This window comes from Mustela nivalis (assembly GCF_964662115.1).
Source record: "Mustela nivalis genome assembly, chromosome: 10".
Taxonomy (NCBI): Eukaryota; Metazoa; Chordata; class Mammalia; order Carnivora; family Mustelidae; genus Mustela; species Mustela nivalis.
The window spans coordinates 32,016,261-32,033,234 of NC_139029.1; the positions used below are offsets into that span (position 1 = coordinate 32,016,261).

At 43.8% G+C, this 16,974-nt stretch overlaps 2 protein-coding genes and 1 long non-coding RNA gene across 4 annotated transcripts in view; 2 read left to right on the forward strand and 1 right to left on the reverse strand.

The window, feature by feature from the left end:
* The first annotated feature begins 530 nt into the window (after positions 1 to 530).
* The window catches only part of LOC309842655, a 43,424-nt gene continuing 26,980 nt past the window's right edge, over positions 531 to 16,974 (forward strand). For both annotated transcript variants that reach the window (XR_014299714.1, XR_014299715.1), the window contains exons 1-2: positions 531 to 854; positions 3,118 to 3,230. This is a non-coding gene — a long non-coding RNA (uncharacterized lncRNA). The remainder of the gene's footprint in view (positions 855 to 3,117; positions 3,231 to 16,974) is intronic.
* On the forward strand, positions 7,140 to 8,087 carry LOC309842649 (olfactory receptor 2A12-like; the record flags this gene model as incomplete). The annotated part of the gene is made up of 1 exon (XM_082687159.1): positions 7,140 to 8,087. One exon carries the CDS (start codon positions 7,140 to 7,142, stop codon positions 8,085 to 8,087), a length of 948 nt encoding a protein of 315 aa, XP_082543285.1.
* LOC309842648 (olfactory receptor 2A12-like) lies at positions 14,727 to 15,674 on the reverse strand (the record flags this gene model as incomplete). The annotated part of the gene is made up of 1 exon (XM_082687158.1): positions 14,727 to 15,674. One exon carries the CDS (start codon positions 15,672 to 15,674, stop codon positions 14,727 to 14,729), a length of 948 nt encoding a protein of 315 aa, XP_082543284.1.

The window sequence follows — 16,974 nt, forward strand, 5'->3', positions numbered from 1 at the left end:
AATGCATCCTCACCTCATGTAATTACCATTTTGTTGTTGTCTTGAGAACGTTATAGCTCTCATAGCAACTTTCAAGCGTACAATACAGTAGTGCTAACTGTAGTCAGTCACACGCTGTGCATTAGGTCCCCGGAACTTGATCATAACTGAAAGTTTGTACCTCTTAACCAGCCTCTCCAACCCCACCCCGCCGGGTCTGGCAACCATTCTTGTTTCTGAGCTTGATGTTTTTAATGTTCCACAAATAAGTGAGATCATACAGTATTTGTCTTTGCCTGATTTATTATACTTAGCATAATAACCTCAAGGTCCATTGCCATTTGTGTTGGTGTCATTTACTTATCCTTGTTTACATAGATTGAATTTAATAATGGCTTTGTTTAGTAACCCTCTGATGACATTTGTGAACATTCAAATGGGCTCTGTGGCCTGTGGCTGGTGGGGGAGGTGATCAGAGCCCAGCCTCCTCATTCTGAATAGACGGGGAACGGAGGCCCAGACAGAAGGCAGGTGCGAGAACTCATAGTCATGGAAGCATGGCCAGGACTCCTGCCTGGGCTTTCAACACATTATCATATTTAATTCTCCCAGGCACTGTAGAAGGTTGGGGATATTAAGAAATTATTATCATTTTACAGAGGAGAAAGCTGAGGCAGGCTAACAGCAAGTTTAAGAGAACAGGCACAAGAAGGTGATAGATCCTGCTTTGAGTTCTGGTTCTGTACTCAGAAGATGTGAGCCCTTGGGCAAGTTCCTTACTCGGCCGGACCTCAACTTCCTTATAGGCAATATGGGACTGCTCCATTTCCTTTCCAGATACTGTTTGCCAGGACTGGCTCAAGATCTGGCATAGGGTAGGTGCTTCATGGTCAACTCTTTAATTATCATCGGAGAGGCTGAGTAAGTTGTCCGAGGTATTTGACTGGTGGGGGATTGGGGGAGGATTGTGATTTGTCCCAGGTGGTTCAGTAAGCAATAGAGATGTGACTCAAACATGGTCTAATTGATAAATTGGGGGAACAAGGGTTTGGGAAGTAAGAGGCAAATGAGAAGGAGGCCTTTTTAAAGTTCTTAACATTTCTTCAAGTTGACCAGGTCCAAGCCCTTCTCCTCTGGCTGAAGCATATCCTCCAAAAGGCTGGAAAAGGAAAGCCAGGTTACTACCCTCCCCCGGCCCCCACCCCAACGTGGGTGTTGTTTGCTTTAGCTGTGTCCCCAAAGGCCTCTTTCTTGTAACGTTCTTGTTAACTATGTTCAGAGACATTTGCCATCCTCACCAGGGACAGGGATGGTGGCAGCAAGAGACAGAGGGATGGCCCTTCTTCAGGTCTCCTAGGAAAGCCTGGTGAGGAGCGGGTCCATAAAGCCTCAGCAGCTTGGTCCACTGAGAGGAGCCTGAGATAGCCAAAACTCCCTTTTCCTGTGCCCCAGGACCAGGCAGGCAAGGCCTTCAGGAGCCAGAGCTGCCGGGCCAGGTGCAGACAGCTGTACAATGGAGAGAAGGCAGGGGGTTCAGCCTCCAACCTCTCCGAAGTCTCATGTTTTTCTGGAGACTAGGCTGTCTGGAATCCTGATACACTGGACTCAACTGCCCAGGTGTGCTCCTGTTAAGTCTTTTCCTCAAGTTCAAGTGAGAGCCTCTCTATGACTTGTTTCTGTGGCTAGCTGAGGGGTGGGATGGTCACTGGGTTTGGGGCTGTGGTCAGGATCCAGGCATGTATAGGGCCTAGGAATCAGAAGTAACCCAGTCCCCTAGTCCCTGGGTCTTCTCTGGACCTCCCCACCAACACCTCCCGGCCCCGATTCCTTATTTCCTAGTGTTCTTACCTCACCACTTCACACTTCAATCCCTGCCATTCCTTCCTTCTTCCTAGACCCCCTTCTTTCTTTCACTCATTTATTTAATAAATATTTGTTCATAGTTGCCCTGTGTTAAGCCACTTTCCAAGGGCTAGAAACAGAGAAATGAATCATATAATTTCCTGAGCTCAAGGATCTCCCAGTCTAGCTGAGAGCTAGATCCATGAAAGGACAATGATGATAGTTATCTTGGGAGAAGCCTGCAACAATGACAGGGGTCGTCATGATGACTAGGACCCCCCTCCGTGCTCTCGCAAGTCTGGCTTGGGTATTGTCTATTAAGACAGAGACTACTGGGCTGACAGAATCTCAGAAGTTTTTTTTTTTTTTTTTTTTTTTTTAAACTGAATGATGTCCCTCATCCCATGGAAATCAACTACTACTCTGAGAGAGGCTTTTACGAAGATTTGCTAAATTCCAGAATGGCAATACTTTCCCATGGATTCTTTTTTTTTTTTTTTTTAAGATTTTATTTTTTATTTGACAGAGAGAGATCACAAGTAGGCAAAGAGAGAGAGAGAGAGAGAGAGGAAGGGAAGCAGGCTCCCTGCTGAGCAGAGAGCCCAACGTGGGACTCAATCCCAGGACCCTGAGATCATGATCTGAGCCGAAGGCAGAGGCTTTAACCCACTGAGCCACCCAGGTGCCCCCTCTTCCATGGATTCTGTCTGCTTCCTGTGCAATCCTGTGGCTCCTCATACCCATATGATGGGAGCAGATGGAGGGAGCTTTATGATGAGAGAGAGCTTGTGGCTGCCACTTTAGCCCTTTGCCTTTGGAGGATTCGATCCAATCTTGTCCGGTGGCTGTCTGAACCTCAGAGGCCATGATTCCATTGAGCAGCTCCTGACCAATCTCAAGATCAAACTGATGCATTGATGGGGAAGTTTGCTTTCTTCACCCTTCCCACGTACAGCCTGTTTGCTGGAAGCCAGTGAAGTTAATAATTAAGAGTTGGCCCTGAAACCACATTGCCTCCACTCCAACCCCAGTTCCACCACACAGACCCCATTATTTGGACTGAATCACTTCTCTCTGTGTGCCTTTATTTTTCCCTCTGTAAAATGGAGGTCATCGTACTTACCTCAAGGGGCTGTTGTGAAGATGAGGTAGTGTAACAATGTGTGGCACACAGAAATTAGTTAAATATTATCTATTAGTTAATTAGTTAAATATTGTCTATTATTATTATTATTGTTGTGGTTGTTGTTGAAAAGAAGGTTATAAATTTACCCATATATCCATACTTTATTACAGGTATTCCAACTCAATTGGTGGGAATTAAGTTAACGGGAGAAGGATTTCCCAAGATATTAGATCTCCAGCTGCATATCAGAACCCTCTAGGATTGCTGGGATTATAACTTGCCGGTAAGCACAGGTGTTCTGGGAGAAATAGAGGCAGCATCTAGTTGAGGTTTAGGAGTGGGAGATGGCAGTGTACGTCAGCGGTGGCTTCCTGGTGGGATGATACCTAAGCTGAAACCTGATGTAGGAATAAGGGCTGGCCCAAACGGAGTGCATGTGGGTGGAGGGATGCAGCAGGTGGTACTCCTCCATGCTGCAGACCTCGGCAAAGGTGTGAAGGTGTGACAGCGGTAGACACATACAGGAAATTGGGCACACCTGTATGGAGACTAGGCTTGTATGGAAGGAGATGCACAGGAAGAGGGTTGGGTTTCTGAGGCTGAAGAAGTCAGGGGTGGGGGGCAGATCTTTCAGGCAGGGCTCTGTGAATCTGTCTAAAGTGAGGGGTCATGGGGAACACTTAAAATATTTTTAATGGGGGAAAAACAGTGCTTCTTATTGTATTTATTTTGAAATTGATTTTTAGCCAATTTCATGATAATCAGAGAATATACTCTAAATGACTTCCATCCTTTGGATTTTGGGATCTTAAATTTCTTTTCTTTGTCTGTTTTAAAAGATTTTATTCATTTATTTGACAGAGAGAGAGAGCGCGCGCACACGAATGAGCACAAGTAGGGGGAAGGGCAGGCAGAAGCAGAGGGAGAAGCAGGCTCTTGCCAAGCAAGGAGCCCAGTGTGGGGTTCAATCCCAGGACCCTGGGATCATGACCTGAGTCAAAGGCAGACACTTAACTGACTGAGCCACCCAGATGCCCTCAGATGTTACATTTCTGATGCAACATATGGTCAATTTTGATAAATGTTTCATGAAGCGACATGTTTTTTTGACTAGTCTCTGCATGGTATATTTTTTTCTGTTCTGTCTTCCTAGTGCACTGGTGTCCTTAAAATGTGTTCCTCTCCTCCATCCCACCTTTATTGAGCTATAATTGACATAACATTATGTAAGTTTAAGGTGTGAATTGATTCGATACATTGAAATATTGGAAAATGGTTAAGGTGCTTTTCTTGTAAGCAATATGTAGGGTTTTTTAAAACCCAGTTTGAAAATATGACTTTTATTAAAATATTTAGTCCTTTTGCATTTAAAGTAATTGTTTAAGTACTTAAGTTCATATTTACCATTTTTCTATTTATTTTCTATTTGGCCTACCTCTTTTCTGTTTGATTTTTTCCCTCTCTCTAAAGAGCATTATTTTGGATTAGTAGACATTTTTTTGTCCATTTTCTACTACTTTAGGTTGTTAGTAATGCATTATTTATTCTTTTTTTTTTTTAAAGAGTTTATTTATTTATTTGGCAGACAGAGATCACAAGTAGGCAGAGAGGCAGGCGGGGGGGGGCAGCAGGCTCCCTGCTGAGCAGAGAGCCCAATGTGGGGCTTGATCCCATGACCCTGAGATCATGACCTGAGCTGAAGGCAGAGGCTTTAACCCACTGAGCCACCCAGGCGCCCCACATTATTTATTCTTTTAATGATCTCCTTAGAGATACAACCTAAATCTTGCATATTAAAGTCTAAGGCAAATAATTAATTTTACCATTTTTCCAGTTACACTGCATACTTAGAAAACTCTGACTTTATTTCCCCCTCAATTTCTTGTGTTATTGTTATCATTATCTTTGCCCTTCATTTTTTAAAATTCCACAAGAGTTTATTATTGTTTTATGTTCATTTTAAATTTATATTTTACCCACATATTTATCCTTTCCTTGAAGGACTTGCCCTTCTTTTTTGCATTTTCATGTTTCTATCACTTTCTTTTTGCCTGAAGAACTCCCTTCACATAATCTTACTTTTTGTTTGTCTGAAAAAGTTATTTCACATTTAAATATTTTTTTTTAAATTTTAAAAGACTTTTGGGAATAATTTCAAATTTATAGAAAGGCTGAAAGAATACTACAAAAAAATCCCGTACGCCCCACACCCAGATTTATTAATTTTTAATAATTTGTCATGTTAATGTTATAATTTCCAGATGACTTGAGAGTAATTTCCAGACATCCCATTCCCTTACCCTTTAATACTTGTGTAAATAGTTCCTGAGAATAAAGGAATATTCTCTTACATAGTAGTTGTCTAATTCAGGAAATTTAATGACACATATATCTAATCTAATTCATATTTCAGTTTTATCAGTTGTCACAGTAATGTTATTTATGCCATTCGTCCCTTCCCAAATTACATATTGCATTAATTGTTATGCTTTGTTTTTCAGTATCCTTCCCCCTATATTGATTCTCGGCTTGCCTTTCTTTCTTCCTTTCTCCTTTCCTTTCTTTTCTTTCTTCTTTTTTTTTAAAGAGAAAGAGTGCGAGAGAGCGTGTGTGGGGCGGGAGGATGAGTGAGGAGAGAGGCAGAGGGAGAGAGAGAGAGAGTCTTAAGCAGTCTCCCTGCTCAGCGCTGAGGGGGACTTGGGGCTTGATCCCATGACCCTGCCATCATGACCTGAGCCTAAGAGCCTCAACGGCCTGAGCCGTGGAGGCACCCCGATTCACCCAGCCTCTTTTTGTCTTTCGTGATGAAGATATTTTTGAAGATTAAAAGCTAGTTATTTTTATGGAGTATCCCTCAATTTAGGTTTCTTTGATGTTTCCTCATAATTAGATTCAGATTTTGCGTTTTGGGGCTGAACTAATATATAAATGCTATATTGTTAGGATTTCCCATACGGAGACACAGTGTGTCTATCTGCTCCTTATTGGTGATGTTAACTGTAATCGCTCAGTTAAGATATTGCCCAGTTTCTCCACTGAGAGCTACTATTTCTTCCTTAGGTAGTTAATAATACTTTATAGATAGAGAGCCTGTAACTATTCCCATTCCATTCCTTATCAAATTCACTTGACATAGAATTAACGTCCATACCAGTTAGGGTGCTGTCAGAAAACAGAACACATCAGTCCTGTGAACAGGGAAAATCCAATATAAAGAATCATTAACTGGTAAAATGTGGGTAACTATTAAAAAGGATGAAAGAGATCCAGAAATAGCAAGTAGGGGAAAAAAGCAGCTACTATCTCATGGCTGAGCGAAAGGACACACGGAGGGGGAACTGAGGATTTAGAACCTCTTTCTCTTTCACCCCTGCTCCTGATCCCCCCCACCCCCCAAAAGACGGATTTCATACTTTTTCAAAGAGGGTGTGGCTACCACAAGGATACCTGACAGCTGCTGGTGGCCAGGGTTTGCATAGGAGTGGCCACTGGATGGGAAGAGTGTGGCCTGTGTGACTATAGTTGGTCCATTGAGGTCAGTTGAGGTGAGTGCTACTGGCCCTTCCACCAGTCCACTGGCTCTCAAGCTGAGTGAAGGACTGAAGTCCCAACCTCAGTGCCTTCCGGTGATTAGCACATCACAGTGCCCCTCTAGCGCCCTCTATTGACAAAGCCTCATATTGACTGCCAGCCAAGGAGAAAGGTTTGCGGAATGAGGAGAGGCTTGTAGGGGCACTTCCAGACAAAGGATCTCTAAGGCAAAGGGGAACTCCACCTCTAAAGGTTTGAGGGCTGGAGCTGATGTGCTGTACTTCAATTGTTACTAGATGTGGGTAACCAATTTGTCCGTTGAGGGGTGGGGAGTAAGACTGGGGTGATTGCATATGAGCACTTGGCATTCTGTATTCTTTTAAGGCATTGTATCAGATGCTTTATATATATAATATATATCCTCTTATACACACACACACACACATATATATATATCCTCTACTCCTCATAAAGCCCCTGAGAGATGAATATTACGAGCGACATTTTGCAGATGAGGAGACCGAGGCTCAGAGATGTTAAGTAATTTGTTCAAGACAGTAGAGTCATGGGGGTCAGAATTAAAATCCCTGCCTCTAGGGCCGACATTCTTGCTGGATTCATATGATGTTTAAACGAGTGTGATTCCCTTATAGGCCCCACCATGTGGATGCCTCCAGGGCAGAACCAAAGCTGGGTTTCTGAGTTTATTCTTCTTGGCTTCTCCAGTGACCCCACATCCAACAGAGTCCTCTTCATTGCCTTCCTTCTCCTTTACCTGAGCTCAGTCCTGGGCAATGCGCTCATCATCACCCTGATCTGCCTGGACATGCAGCTCCACACACCCATGTACTTCTTCCTCTGCATCCTCTCCCTGCTAGATATGGGCTATGTCAGCACCACCATCCCCCAGATGTTGGTGCATCTCCTCGCTCACTCTCAGACGATCTCCTTCGCTGGCTGTTGGCTGCAGATGTATGTGTTTGGTGCCCTGAGCCTAACTGAGTGTATTTTCTTTGTAGTCATGGCTTATGACCGATATGTGGCCATCTGCCACCCACTGCGTTATACTGTCATCCTCAGCTGGGACCTCTGTACACAGCTGACAGCTGGGACCTGGGCCTGTGGTTTCTTCTTCTCTCTGATCCATACTTTCCTCACCATGAGGCTGCCGTACTGTGGGCCCAACATGGTCAACCACTACTTCTGTGAAGGCCCCTCAGTACGAAGCTTGGCTTGCATGGATACCCACTTCATTGAGATGGTGGACCTGATCATCAGTATCTTCATAGTTCTTGTCCCACTGTCCCTCATTTTGGCCTCCTACATCCGTATTGGCCAGATCATTCTCAAGATCAAATCTACTCAGGGCCGCTGCAAGGCTTTCTCCACCTGTGCTTCCCACCTGACCGTGGTCACACTCTTTTATGCTCCAGCCATATACATCTACATGAAGCCCAACTCCAAATATTCTCCTGAGCGAGACAAGAAGATCTCACTCTTTTACAATGTCTTCCCTGCCTTCCTCAACCCTGTGGTCTACAGTCTGAGGAACAAGGACATTAAAGGGGCTTTTTTCAAAGTGATGGGGTGGGGTAGGGTGGCCTGGTAAATTAGGAGACAGGAGAGGCCTGAAGTAAAGTGTCCAGTGCTAAGGAAAAGGACAGCATTTATGTCTGCAAACAGTACTGCGCATTGGAACAAATATAGCACCTAGTCAGTGGAATAAATGTGGTGCATGAAACCAACAGGGCCGACTTGCTGGACTTGCTACATTGTGGTACAGTGACAAAGAACTCCCTAATCTTCCTGGCTCGCAACAGCAGAAGCTCATTTATGGCTCATTTTCCATGTCAGTTGTAGGTGGACTTTGGCCTTCTGCCATTGGATTCTTGGATCCAATCTGAAAGGGGAGGCTCTATCTGGCATATCCCATTCTTGTAACAAAGAGAAAGACATATGGTGGCTCTTAAAGCTCCTGCTCAGAAGTGAAACACATCTTTTTGCTGATATCCTACTGGTCAAAGCAAATCATATGGTCAAACCCAATAGCAAAAGGGCAGGAAGTATTTTCTTCCCACAGAAAAGTAATACATGTCATGTGGCAGCAGTATGGATATAGAATTCTTCTATAGTGAAAGCAGCAATAATGGGGGTGGAATTAATATAATCTACCATAATGACATAGGAATAGGATACATGTAACCAACATGAAACATGGTAATTATAAATGACATGGTACATGGACACAGTAGAGGGCCAAGATGATGTAGATGATCAAAGTGGTACATGCAAACAGTGAATACATGTAGCCAACATTGAAAATTAAGCCACTGGTATATGGAACCAAGGTAGCCTGATACCTGACTTGGTGCACAGAACCAATGTGGTTCATGGAGTCAATGGTATACTCTGTGTTGTGTTGTAGAAGGACACAGAATCTGACATTAAGAGACCTGGGTTCTAGTTCCAACCTTGTAACTTGTTTTATGACTCTAGACAATTCATTTTCTTTCTCTGAATCTCACTTTACTCATCTATAAAATAATCATCTTTAATGTAATGGTATCCAAGACCTCTGTATCTCTAAAATTCTATGCCATAGAAGGTGGAGTAAATGAAACTTGAATGCGGTAAACTTGTGAATCCTCTCTGAACCACAAAATGGGTTAAGGAGAACCTAGAAGAATAAAAGTCGCTGCATGTGTGTTGTCTTTTTGTAAACTACAGTGGGCAGCACACATAGCAGTGACTCTCATTCTTTCAAGGGATTTAAATGACATATGAAGCTAAGAATCCTGGCATGGGGACTCAGAGTTAGCATGAACATGCAGCTTCTTTTCAGGCTTCAGTGGTGGCCCAAAGGCCTCAGGGATGAGTTGATTCAGTTCCAGTATTTCTTGAGCATCCATTTTGGCCAAGTATCAAGCCTTGGGGAAACCAAAACAGATATGTGGAGAGATTTACAGTCATGAAATTACAATGCCAAACCCAATGCCACAGTGACTCTGAAGGACTGATGACCTCATAGGAATGAGGTTCTCTCAATGGGTGCCAGACACAGAGGACCAGACCACCTCTCATCCCACTCCTATTCCCACTGCATACCCCAGCACTTTGTAAGTTCTCCAGAACTTGGAGTCAGGGAGAGGGAGACAGAAATCCCAAGAAAATGAGTATTATTTTTCTCATACTGGAGTGATAGCTCAAAATGGAAACTAAGCTCAGTTATTGAGAAATGAAGTTATAGTTGTCTCAGGACATAAGTAGGTTCTGCAATAGAGAAAAATGGAGGCAAATCTACTTACTGAAAGCTGACAGGTTAAGGCCCTGGTAAGGTTTAAGGTTTAGCTGATACCTGTGGATGAGAAGAGTCACCCTTGCAAAGAGTCAGGAAAATGGCATTTCAGGCAAGCGGATACTAGATACAAAGGCCTCAGGTCAGGAAAGGACTTTGCATTTTCCGAAGAGCTGGAAGAAGTCTCCTATGGTCACCATAAAATGAGCAGGAGAGGTAGAGATGACATTGAGAAGTAGGAAAGAGATAGTCCTAATGAGCCCTATAGAAAGTGTTTACTTTATGCTCAGTGCAGTGGGAATGTTTGGATTCTTACTGAGGAGCAGTGCCGATTTAGGAGTGATGGACTCCATTGTGGGTGTGGCTTGAGATGACCAGAAAGGAAGTGGGAGAAGAGGTCATTGGGTTGAGAATGTCTGGGAACTCACAGGTTAGGAATGAGAACCAAGAACTTCTCTCTTAGAGAGCGTGAGGGGGTGTGGTGTCCCCAGGGAGAATTCCAGGTTGAGGATACTGTGGGCGCAGTGGCTGAATATGAGGCCAAGATGGCAAAGAGAGACAACTGGGGAAAGGGAGAAGTGGGGACTTGGGTAAATGGAGGGGGGGATATGCAGAGTCTGAGAATAATGAATGACTAGAGAGCTCAGGGTTTGGGGGTGATAGAGATTTCGTCTCTGGTACTTAGGTGCAGATTTGGGTGCTAGTATTGTCCAAAAACATTTACTCAGTGATGAAACAGCCCTGGGCTAGGCAGGGCATTTGGGTGGGTGGGTACAGCTGCACCAATGGGCTCCAGTATCTGGCATGACAAAGAGCCAGGCAGCAGTTCCAGAGGGCTTCAGGCAGAAAGTGAAGGGTCTCGTGGGTTTTTGAAGTGTTTCCTTCCCCCATCTGGGGACAGGGTAGGAAGCTATGGGGTTGGTGGAGGGAACTTGGTAGCTGATGAGAGCTTCCTGCTTCAGGCCTTGTGGGGAAGTGGGCTACCTCGATAATGGGGAAGTCTTCTTGGCTGTCGGAGTTCCTTCCAGAAGGTGGGATGTCCACCTGGTGGCTCTTTTACAACTAGACAGTCAGGGATCAGGGTAGTGGAGAGGTGAGTCTAGTGGCTAAAGTGTGATGAGGTTTTATTAGTTTTTCTACAAGGACAGATTGCTACAGTTTGTAATTCAGGGTGATAATGGATTTTATCTTAACAATGATGAACGACCTGTATTTTTAAGCAACAGGGGTGGGGGATGGGGTGGAGGAGAGGTGGTGATGCAGTATTTTCAGAAGAATGGCTTGGGATACCTGATGAGGGGTTGGATTGAAGAGCACTTACTGAGGGAGATCTCGGCATCGTTTGTGAAGGTGCTTGTCATGGATGGCGGCAGTGAATGGGGAGATGCTGAAAGATGTGACAAAGGAAGAAGGAAGGATACGTAATGCCTTGGTGTGTTGGTGAACTAAAGAAATCAAGAAAGCTAGCAAGGTTTTATTTAAGCCAGCTTTACCTCCATCTCTGCTTCCCTATAGTTCGCGGATGGGAGCCAGTTGATTGCCCATTGTCATTCCCAGATCCCTGGCACTGCAGAAAGAAGTCACAGTCCCTGTCCTCTTGGAATTTGGTCTACAAACCAGCACAGGTCATAGGAGGCAGATGTATATTCAGGGATGGAGTTAGAAATTATTATTGTTAGGGATGCCTGAGTGGATCAGTTGGTTAAGCATCTGCCTTCAGATAGGGTCGTGGTCCTGGGGTCCTGGGATGGAACCCTGCATTGGGCTCTCTGCTCAGTGGGAAGTCTGCTTCTCCCTCTGCTTGCTGCTCCCCCTGCTTGTGTTTCCTCTTTCACTCACTCTTTTTGTCAAATAAATAAATAAAATCTTTAGGAAAAGAAATTATTATTAAATAAATTCTCTGTTAATTTGGGTCTCAATGAATTAGGTTTTCTTTGTTTTTGTTTTTTGTTTTTTGCTTTGGTTTTTACTCCCTTCCCAGTCAAGTTTCCTTGAGTTTTTCCTAGAGGCAACACTCTTGCATTAACTTTTTTCCTAAACACCTGAAATATTGCACACCTTGAAGTCTAAATTTCCTGTATTCTCCCTGTCCTCCAGAACTCCCCCAGTTCTCTCTAAACCTTAATACCACAACACTGTTCTCCGGCCTAATCGAATCCCTTTGTCCTTCCATTTCCTCCTATTTTGTACCACTATTATCTTGATGTAGCCTGGAAAGCGTAACTAACTCCTGTAATATCTCTACTATCCATTCTTTGCCCATGTAATCTGGGGGCTTGGTGTGTCCTGTCAGTCCTTCTGTGTGGTATCTGCTTGCTCTCTCCCAAGGCCCAGCATCTCTCCTCGAGCCTCCTTCCTTACTGCTTTCTGAAATATGTTCAATAAATGTCCTATAACCAGCTATGAAATGTGAGCCCAAATATTATCCTTCCAAATACAAGTTCTAGTAATAACTGCCATTAATGCCACAATTATTACTACTTGATTTGCTGAGTTCAAAACACCTTCAGTGATATCTGGTTGGGTTGAATCTGTATAACTTTTTTTTTTTTTAAGAATTTATTTATTTATTTGTTTGTTTGTTTATTTATTTGACAGACAGAGATCACAAGTAGGCAGAGAGGCAGGTGGGGGGTGGGAAGCAGGCTCCCTGCTGAGCAGAGAGCCCGATGCAGGGCTCAATCCCAGGACCCTGAGATCATGACCTGAGCTGAAGGCAGAGGCTTAACCCACTGAGCCACCCAGGCGCCTCTCTGTATACCTTTTGTTGGAACCATTTTGGTTTTATTGAGGACTATCAGTTAATGGAAGTTCCATCATTCTGAGGTTAAAGAGGCCTGATATTAATCACAACGTGGCTTAATAGTCTCGAATTTCCTTTGTGTTCAAAGCGAGAATCTAACAGTACTTTTCCATGGCATCATTACACTGAATAACCTGTCACTTTTATCCATTAGGTGATTTAGATTTCAAATTCAAAGCCAAATTTGGAACAGGAAAAGCTGGGATAGTTTTGTGGGCTATGGGAATTCAGAATCATGACAAAGATAAAATGAATGCCAGGAAGTCCTGCTTCTTTCCTTTTTTTTTTTTTTCCCCTGGTCGTAGAAAGATTGAAGGCAAAACTTGGAGATTTTGTGAAGGTCAGTAGGGGCTCCTCATGAGAGCTTACCTTTCTAATCCAGGCTTCACTGAAGTGTTGCTTTACTTTCTTGCTTCTGGAGTATTGCCTGACTCTTTTGATAGGTACTGGCTGGTCAGTTCAATTGCTGAGATTCTGTGGAGCAACTTTTCTGTGCCTCCTCCAAGGGGCTGGGCAGTCTATGGGGCCACAGCTATAGGCAAAGAGTTCTGACACTGGTAAAACAAGCCAGCACCATTATGATCATTATATCCTGCCATTCCCATCAGTATCCTCTTGAATCGAGTATTCTTGTAACACCATTATTACTCAGTTTAGAGTTGAAGAAATGTTTATTTAAAAAGCTCTACCCAGGGGCAACTGGGTGGCTCAGTGGGTTAAAGGCTCTGCCTTCGGTTCAGGTCACAATCCCAGGGTGCTGGAATCGAGCACCGCATGGGGCTCTCTGCTCAGCAGGGAGCCTGCTTCCTCCTCTCTCTCTGCCTGCCTCTCTGCCTACTTGTGATCTCTGTCTATCAAATAAATAAATAAATAAATAAATCTTAAAAAAAAAAAAAAAGGTAAAAAGCTCTACCGGGGTGCCTGGGTGGCTCAGTGAGTTAAAGCCTCTGCCTTTGGCTCTGGTCATGATCCAGGAGTCCTGAGATTGAGCCCTGCATTGGGCTCTCTGCTCAGCGGGGAGCTTGCTCCCCGCTCTCTCTCTCTGCCTGCCCCTTTGCCTACCTGTGATCTCTCTCTCTGTCAAATAAATAAATAAAATCTTTTAAAAAATTAAAAAGCTCTACCATGTGAGGATATCAGTAAAGGTATCTTTTGAGGAGTGCTGGCTGTTTGTAATCAGGTTCTCTTCATTTGGTATCTTGAAAGGGTGTCATAATTTTTCTGTAGTTTTTCCAATTCAGAGTTCATGAGCTTCTTGGTGACAGACCCAAACTTAATAAATCCACACCAGAATGAAATATAAACAAATGCCAACCTCTTTATTTATAATGTTAGCTATCCTTTCCAGAAAGCCAAGTGGCCCCTCTTTTGAAGCTGAAATGGTCTTGATCAGTTGCTTGGTAATTGTGGTATTAGGAAAGGGAAGTAGAGCATAACAAGAATGGCAATGTTTATATAAAGCGTGCAATGCATCGAGCACTATTTTGAGAAGCTTACTTGCATTAACTTCTCACAGCAATCTTACAAGGTGAGGGTTTGCTGCAAAGTATGCACTCTGACCTAGTGTGAAATGGTTTGGGTGATGTTTTATCTGTATACAAGGGGGCCCCTCAAAATATCTCTTCACCACAACAGGGACTCTCCGTGTACCTTGGACCCATACTCCCATGGGAAGTGCTGTATGAACACTGACCGATTTCTGAACCCTATTTCTAAGACCACTTTTCCTTTCTCCTGAGACTGTGTTTCTTTGATCTCTTCATGCTCCTGACTGAGATAAAATAAAGTCACTAATATGGGTCCTGTCAGTCTTCTTGTCCTGGCCATCTTGAGTTGATTTAATAGGCTCAATCCTTAGGAACTCTGCCATTTGATTAGCAAATGTTAATGATGCTTTGTTTGTTCCAGATCCTGGGCTAAGCCCTGGGAAAGAGAAATGAATCAGACACAAGTCCTGATTGGCACTTTGTCTACAGTAAAGTTGGGTTTCTTAATGTTTGAAGGTAGCTCAACAAGTCACAGCCAGGCACCTTCCTTATGTATTATCTTCCTTCAGTCTGTGATTCTTGCTTATCCAGTGGGTAATGCAATGGAATGGGGTGGCACTTGTGGTTTCAGTTCTGGCTATGGCCTCCTGTGCTCTGGTGGCCTCACTCAGAGGCCCTGCTCCAGCCTGTTAACTTGAGGAAAGCCCTCTTCACATCTTTGTTTCTAAGGCTATAGATGATGGGATTGAGAAAGGCAGAGATAACATTGTAGAACAGAGCCAGTTTCTTGTCCCTCTCTGGGGAGGCATTGGCCCCGGGGTTCATGTACATAAACATGGCAGGTCCACAGAACATGGTGACCACAGTGATGTGGGAGGCACAGGTGGAGAAGGCCTTGAGTCGACCCTGGGTTGAGCGGATCTTCAAGATGGTGGCAAAGATGCAGACATAAGAGGCCAGAATGAAGGAAAGGGGTACCAGGAGAAGGATGAAACCCAGGATGAAATCCACTTGGTCATTGAGGGATGTGTCCGCACAGGCCAGCTTCAAAACAGCAGGGACCTCACAGAAGAAGTGATTGATCTCATTGGGGCCACAGTAGGGCAGACGCATCGTGAAGACAGTGTAGACTAGGGAACAGCTGATTCCCCACAATCCACAAAAGACTACCATTGCCCCACACAGCCATGGGGTCATGATAATCTTGTACCTGAGTGGATAACAGATGGCTACATATCTGTCATAGGCCATGACAGAGAACAGCCAGCCCTCAGTGATGCCCAGCACCAGAAAGATGTACATCTGGGCCACACACCCAACATAGGAGATAGTTTTCTTCTGGCAGATCAGATGTACCAACATCTGGGGCACAGTAGTGGTGACATAGCTCATGTCCAACATGGAGAGGACACTGAGGAAGAAGTACATGGGTGTGTGGAGGTGGGAGTCCATGTGGATCAAGGTGACAATGAGCCCATTGCCCACAAGTGTAGAGAGATAGAGAAAGAAGAAGATGTTGAAGAGGATTACATTAATGTAGGGATCCCTGGAGAAGCCCAGAAGGATGAATTCAGACACGAAGCTGTGGTTGTCCCAGGGGAAGTTCTGCATTCTCCTTCAGCTGCAGGAAGAGAAAGAGAACTACTAGTAACCCAGCATAGGGTGCACATTCAGGTACCATGACAATCACTTGCTGACAAAGTCAGTGATTATTTGCATACTCCTTGGAAGTAATATGAAGTCAGAGACTGAGGTCTAGCCAGAACGAGGCTAACTTTGGGGAGGGTAAAGGGAAGGAAATCTTCTTGGTATTCTCTATTTCTCAGGCCCAAATCTTTTTTTTAAGACTGCCAGAGACTCATTTTATTATATCAGCCCCAGCAATGCCACCTGCTTTCTTGTCATTCAGGAGCTACCATCACATAGTACATTGGGATTCTTCTCCCCTAGCTCTGGCTATAGACGGGGGTGATGATCTGGAGTTCTCCCATCCATCTTCTCAAAAACCAAACACTCAGAACACTTTTCTTTGGTCCTCTAACCTTCCCATGATTACAGATATATAAAGTGGGTGAGTCAGAAATATGGGAGGATATATGAATCCAGAAATGTTAAAAGTTTTTAGAAAATTTTACCCATGTCTGTGTTTCTTAAATCTTTTGAGTCTCTGGAAGCTTCTTCACATGTGATTTTATTTGAGATGAAGTTGTTCACCACTCTGCCTTCTCCTGGCTTTACCCACGAATTAAGGGAGGAATCTGCCTGATTGACCCTAAAACTATAAGAGAGGTAGAATAATAACCAGGTTTTTGTTGTTGTTGTTTATTTGTTTGTTTGCTTAAAGGCAGCTTCAGTATCTCTGAATCCTTGCAACCTGGTGGGAAGCCCCTCCCAACCTATCCCTTGGAGTTCTTTCTTTCTTGCAGTTGAGGTTTATGATTGGAAGAGAGACATATTTAAAGACTGTGCATGGATTCAGTTTATATCTTAAAAGATAGGACTGTTTCCTTGATTGTGGTGCATAGAAGGTGGTGTGTTCTAGTGGAGCATGGGACTTGGAGTCAGAAGACTTGACTTCAAGTCTTGGTACTTCAACTATGACTCTGTTCAAGTAATTTAATCTCGCTGAACCCATTTCCTTCTTTGTAAGTTCTGTGTAATACCTACCAGGAAGAGATCTTGTGAGGAGTACATAATAGGTGTGAAGCCTATAGCACTATGACTAGGACAGAGCAGGAGCTTAGTAATGTAAGTTCCCATCAAATTCCCTTCCTTATGGTGTCATTCATCAAATGGTCAATAAACACTAATTGAGCAACTCTTACGTACCAGGTTCCGTTCTAGGAGGCAAAGAGACGAGGACAAACAAATTATATTCTTAATTCTCAAGGAGCTTACAATCTGGTTGGAG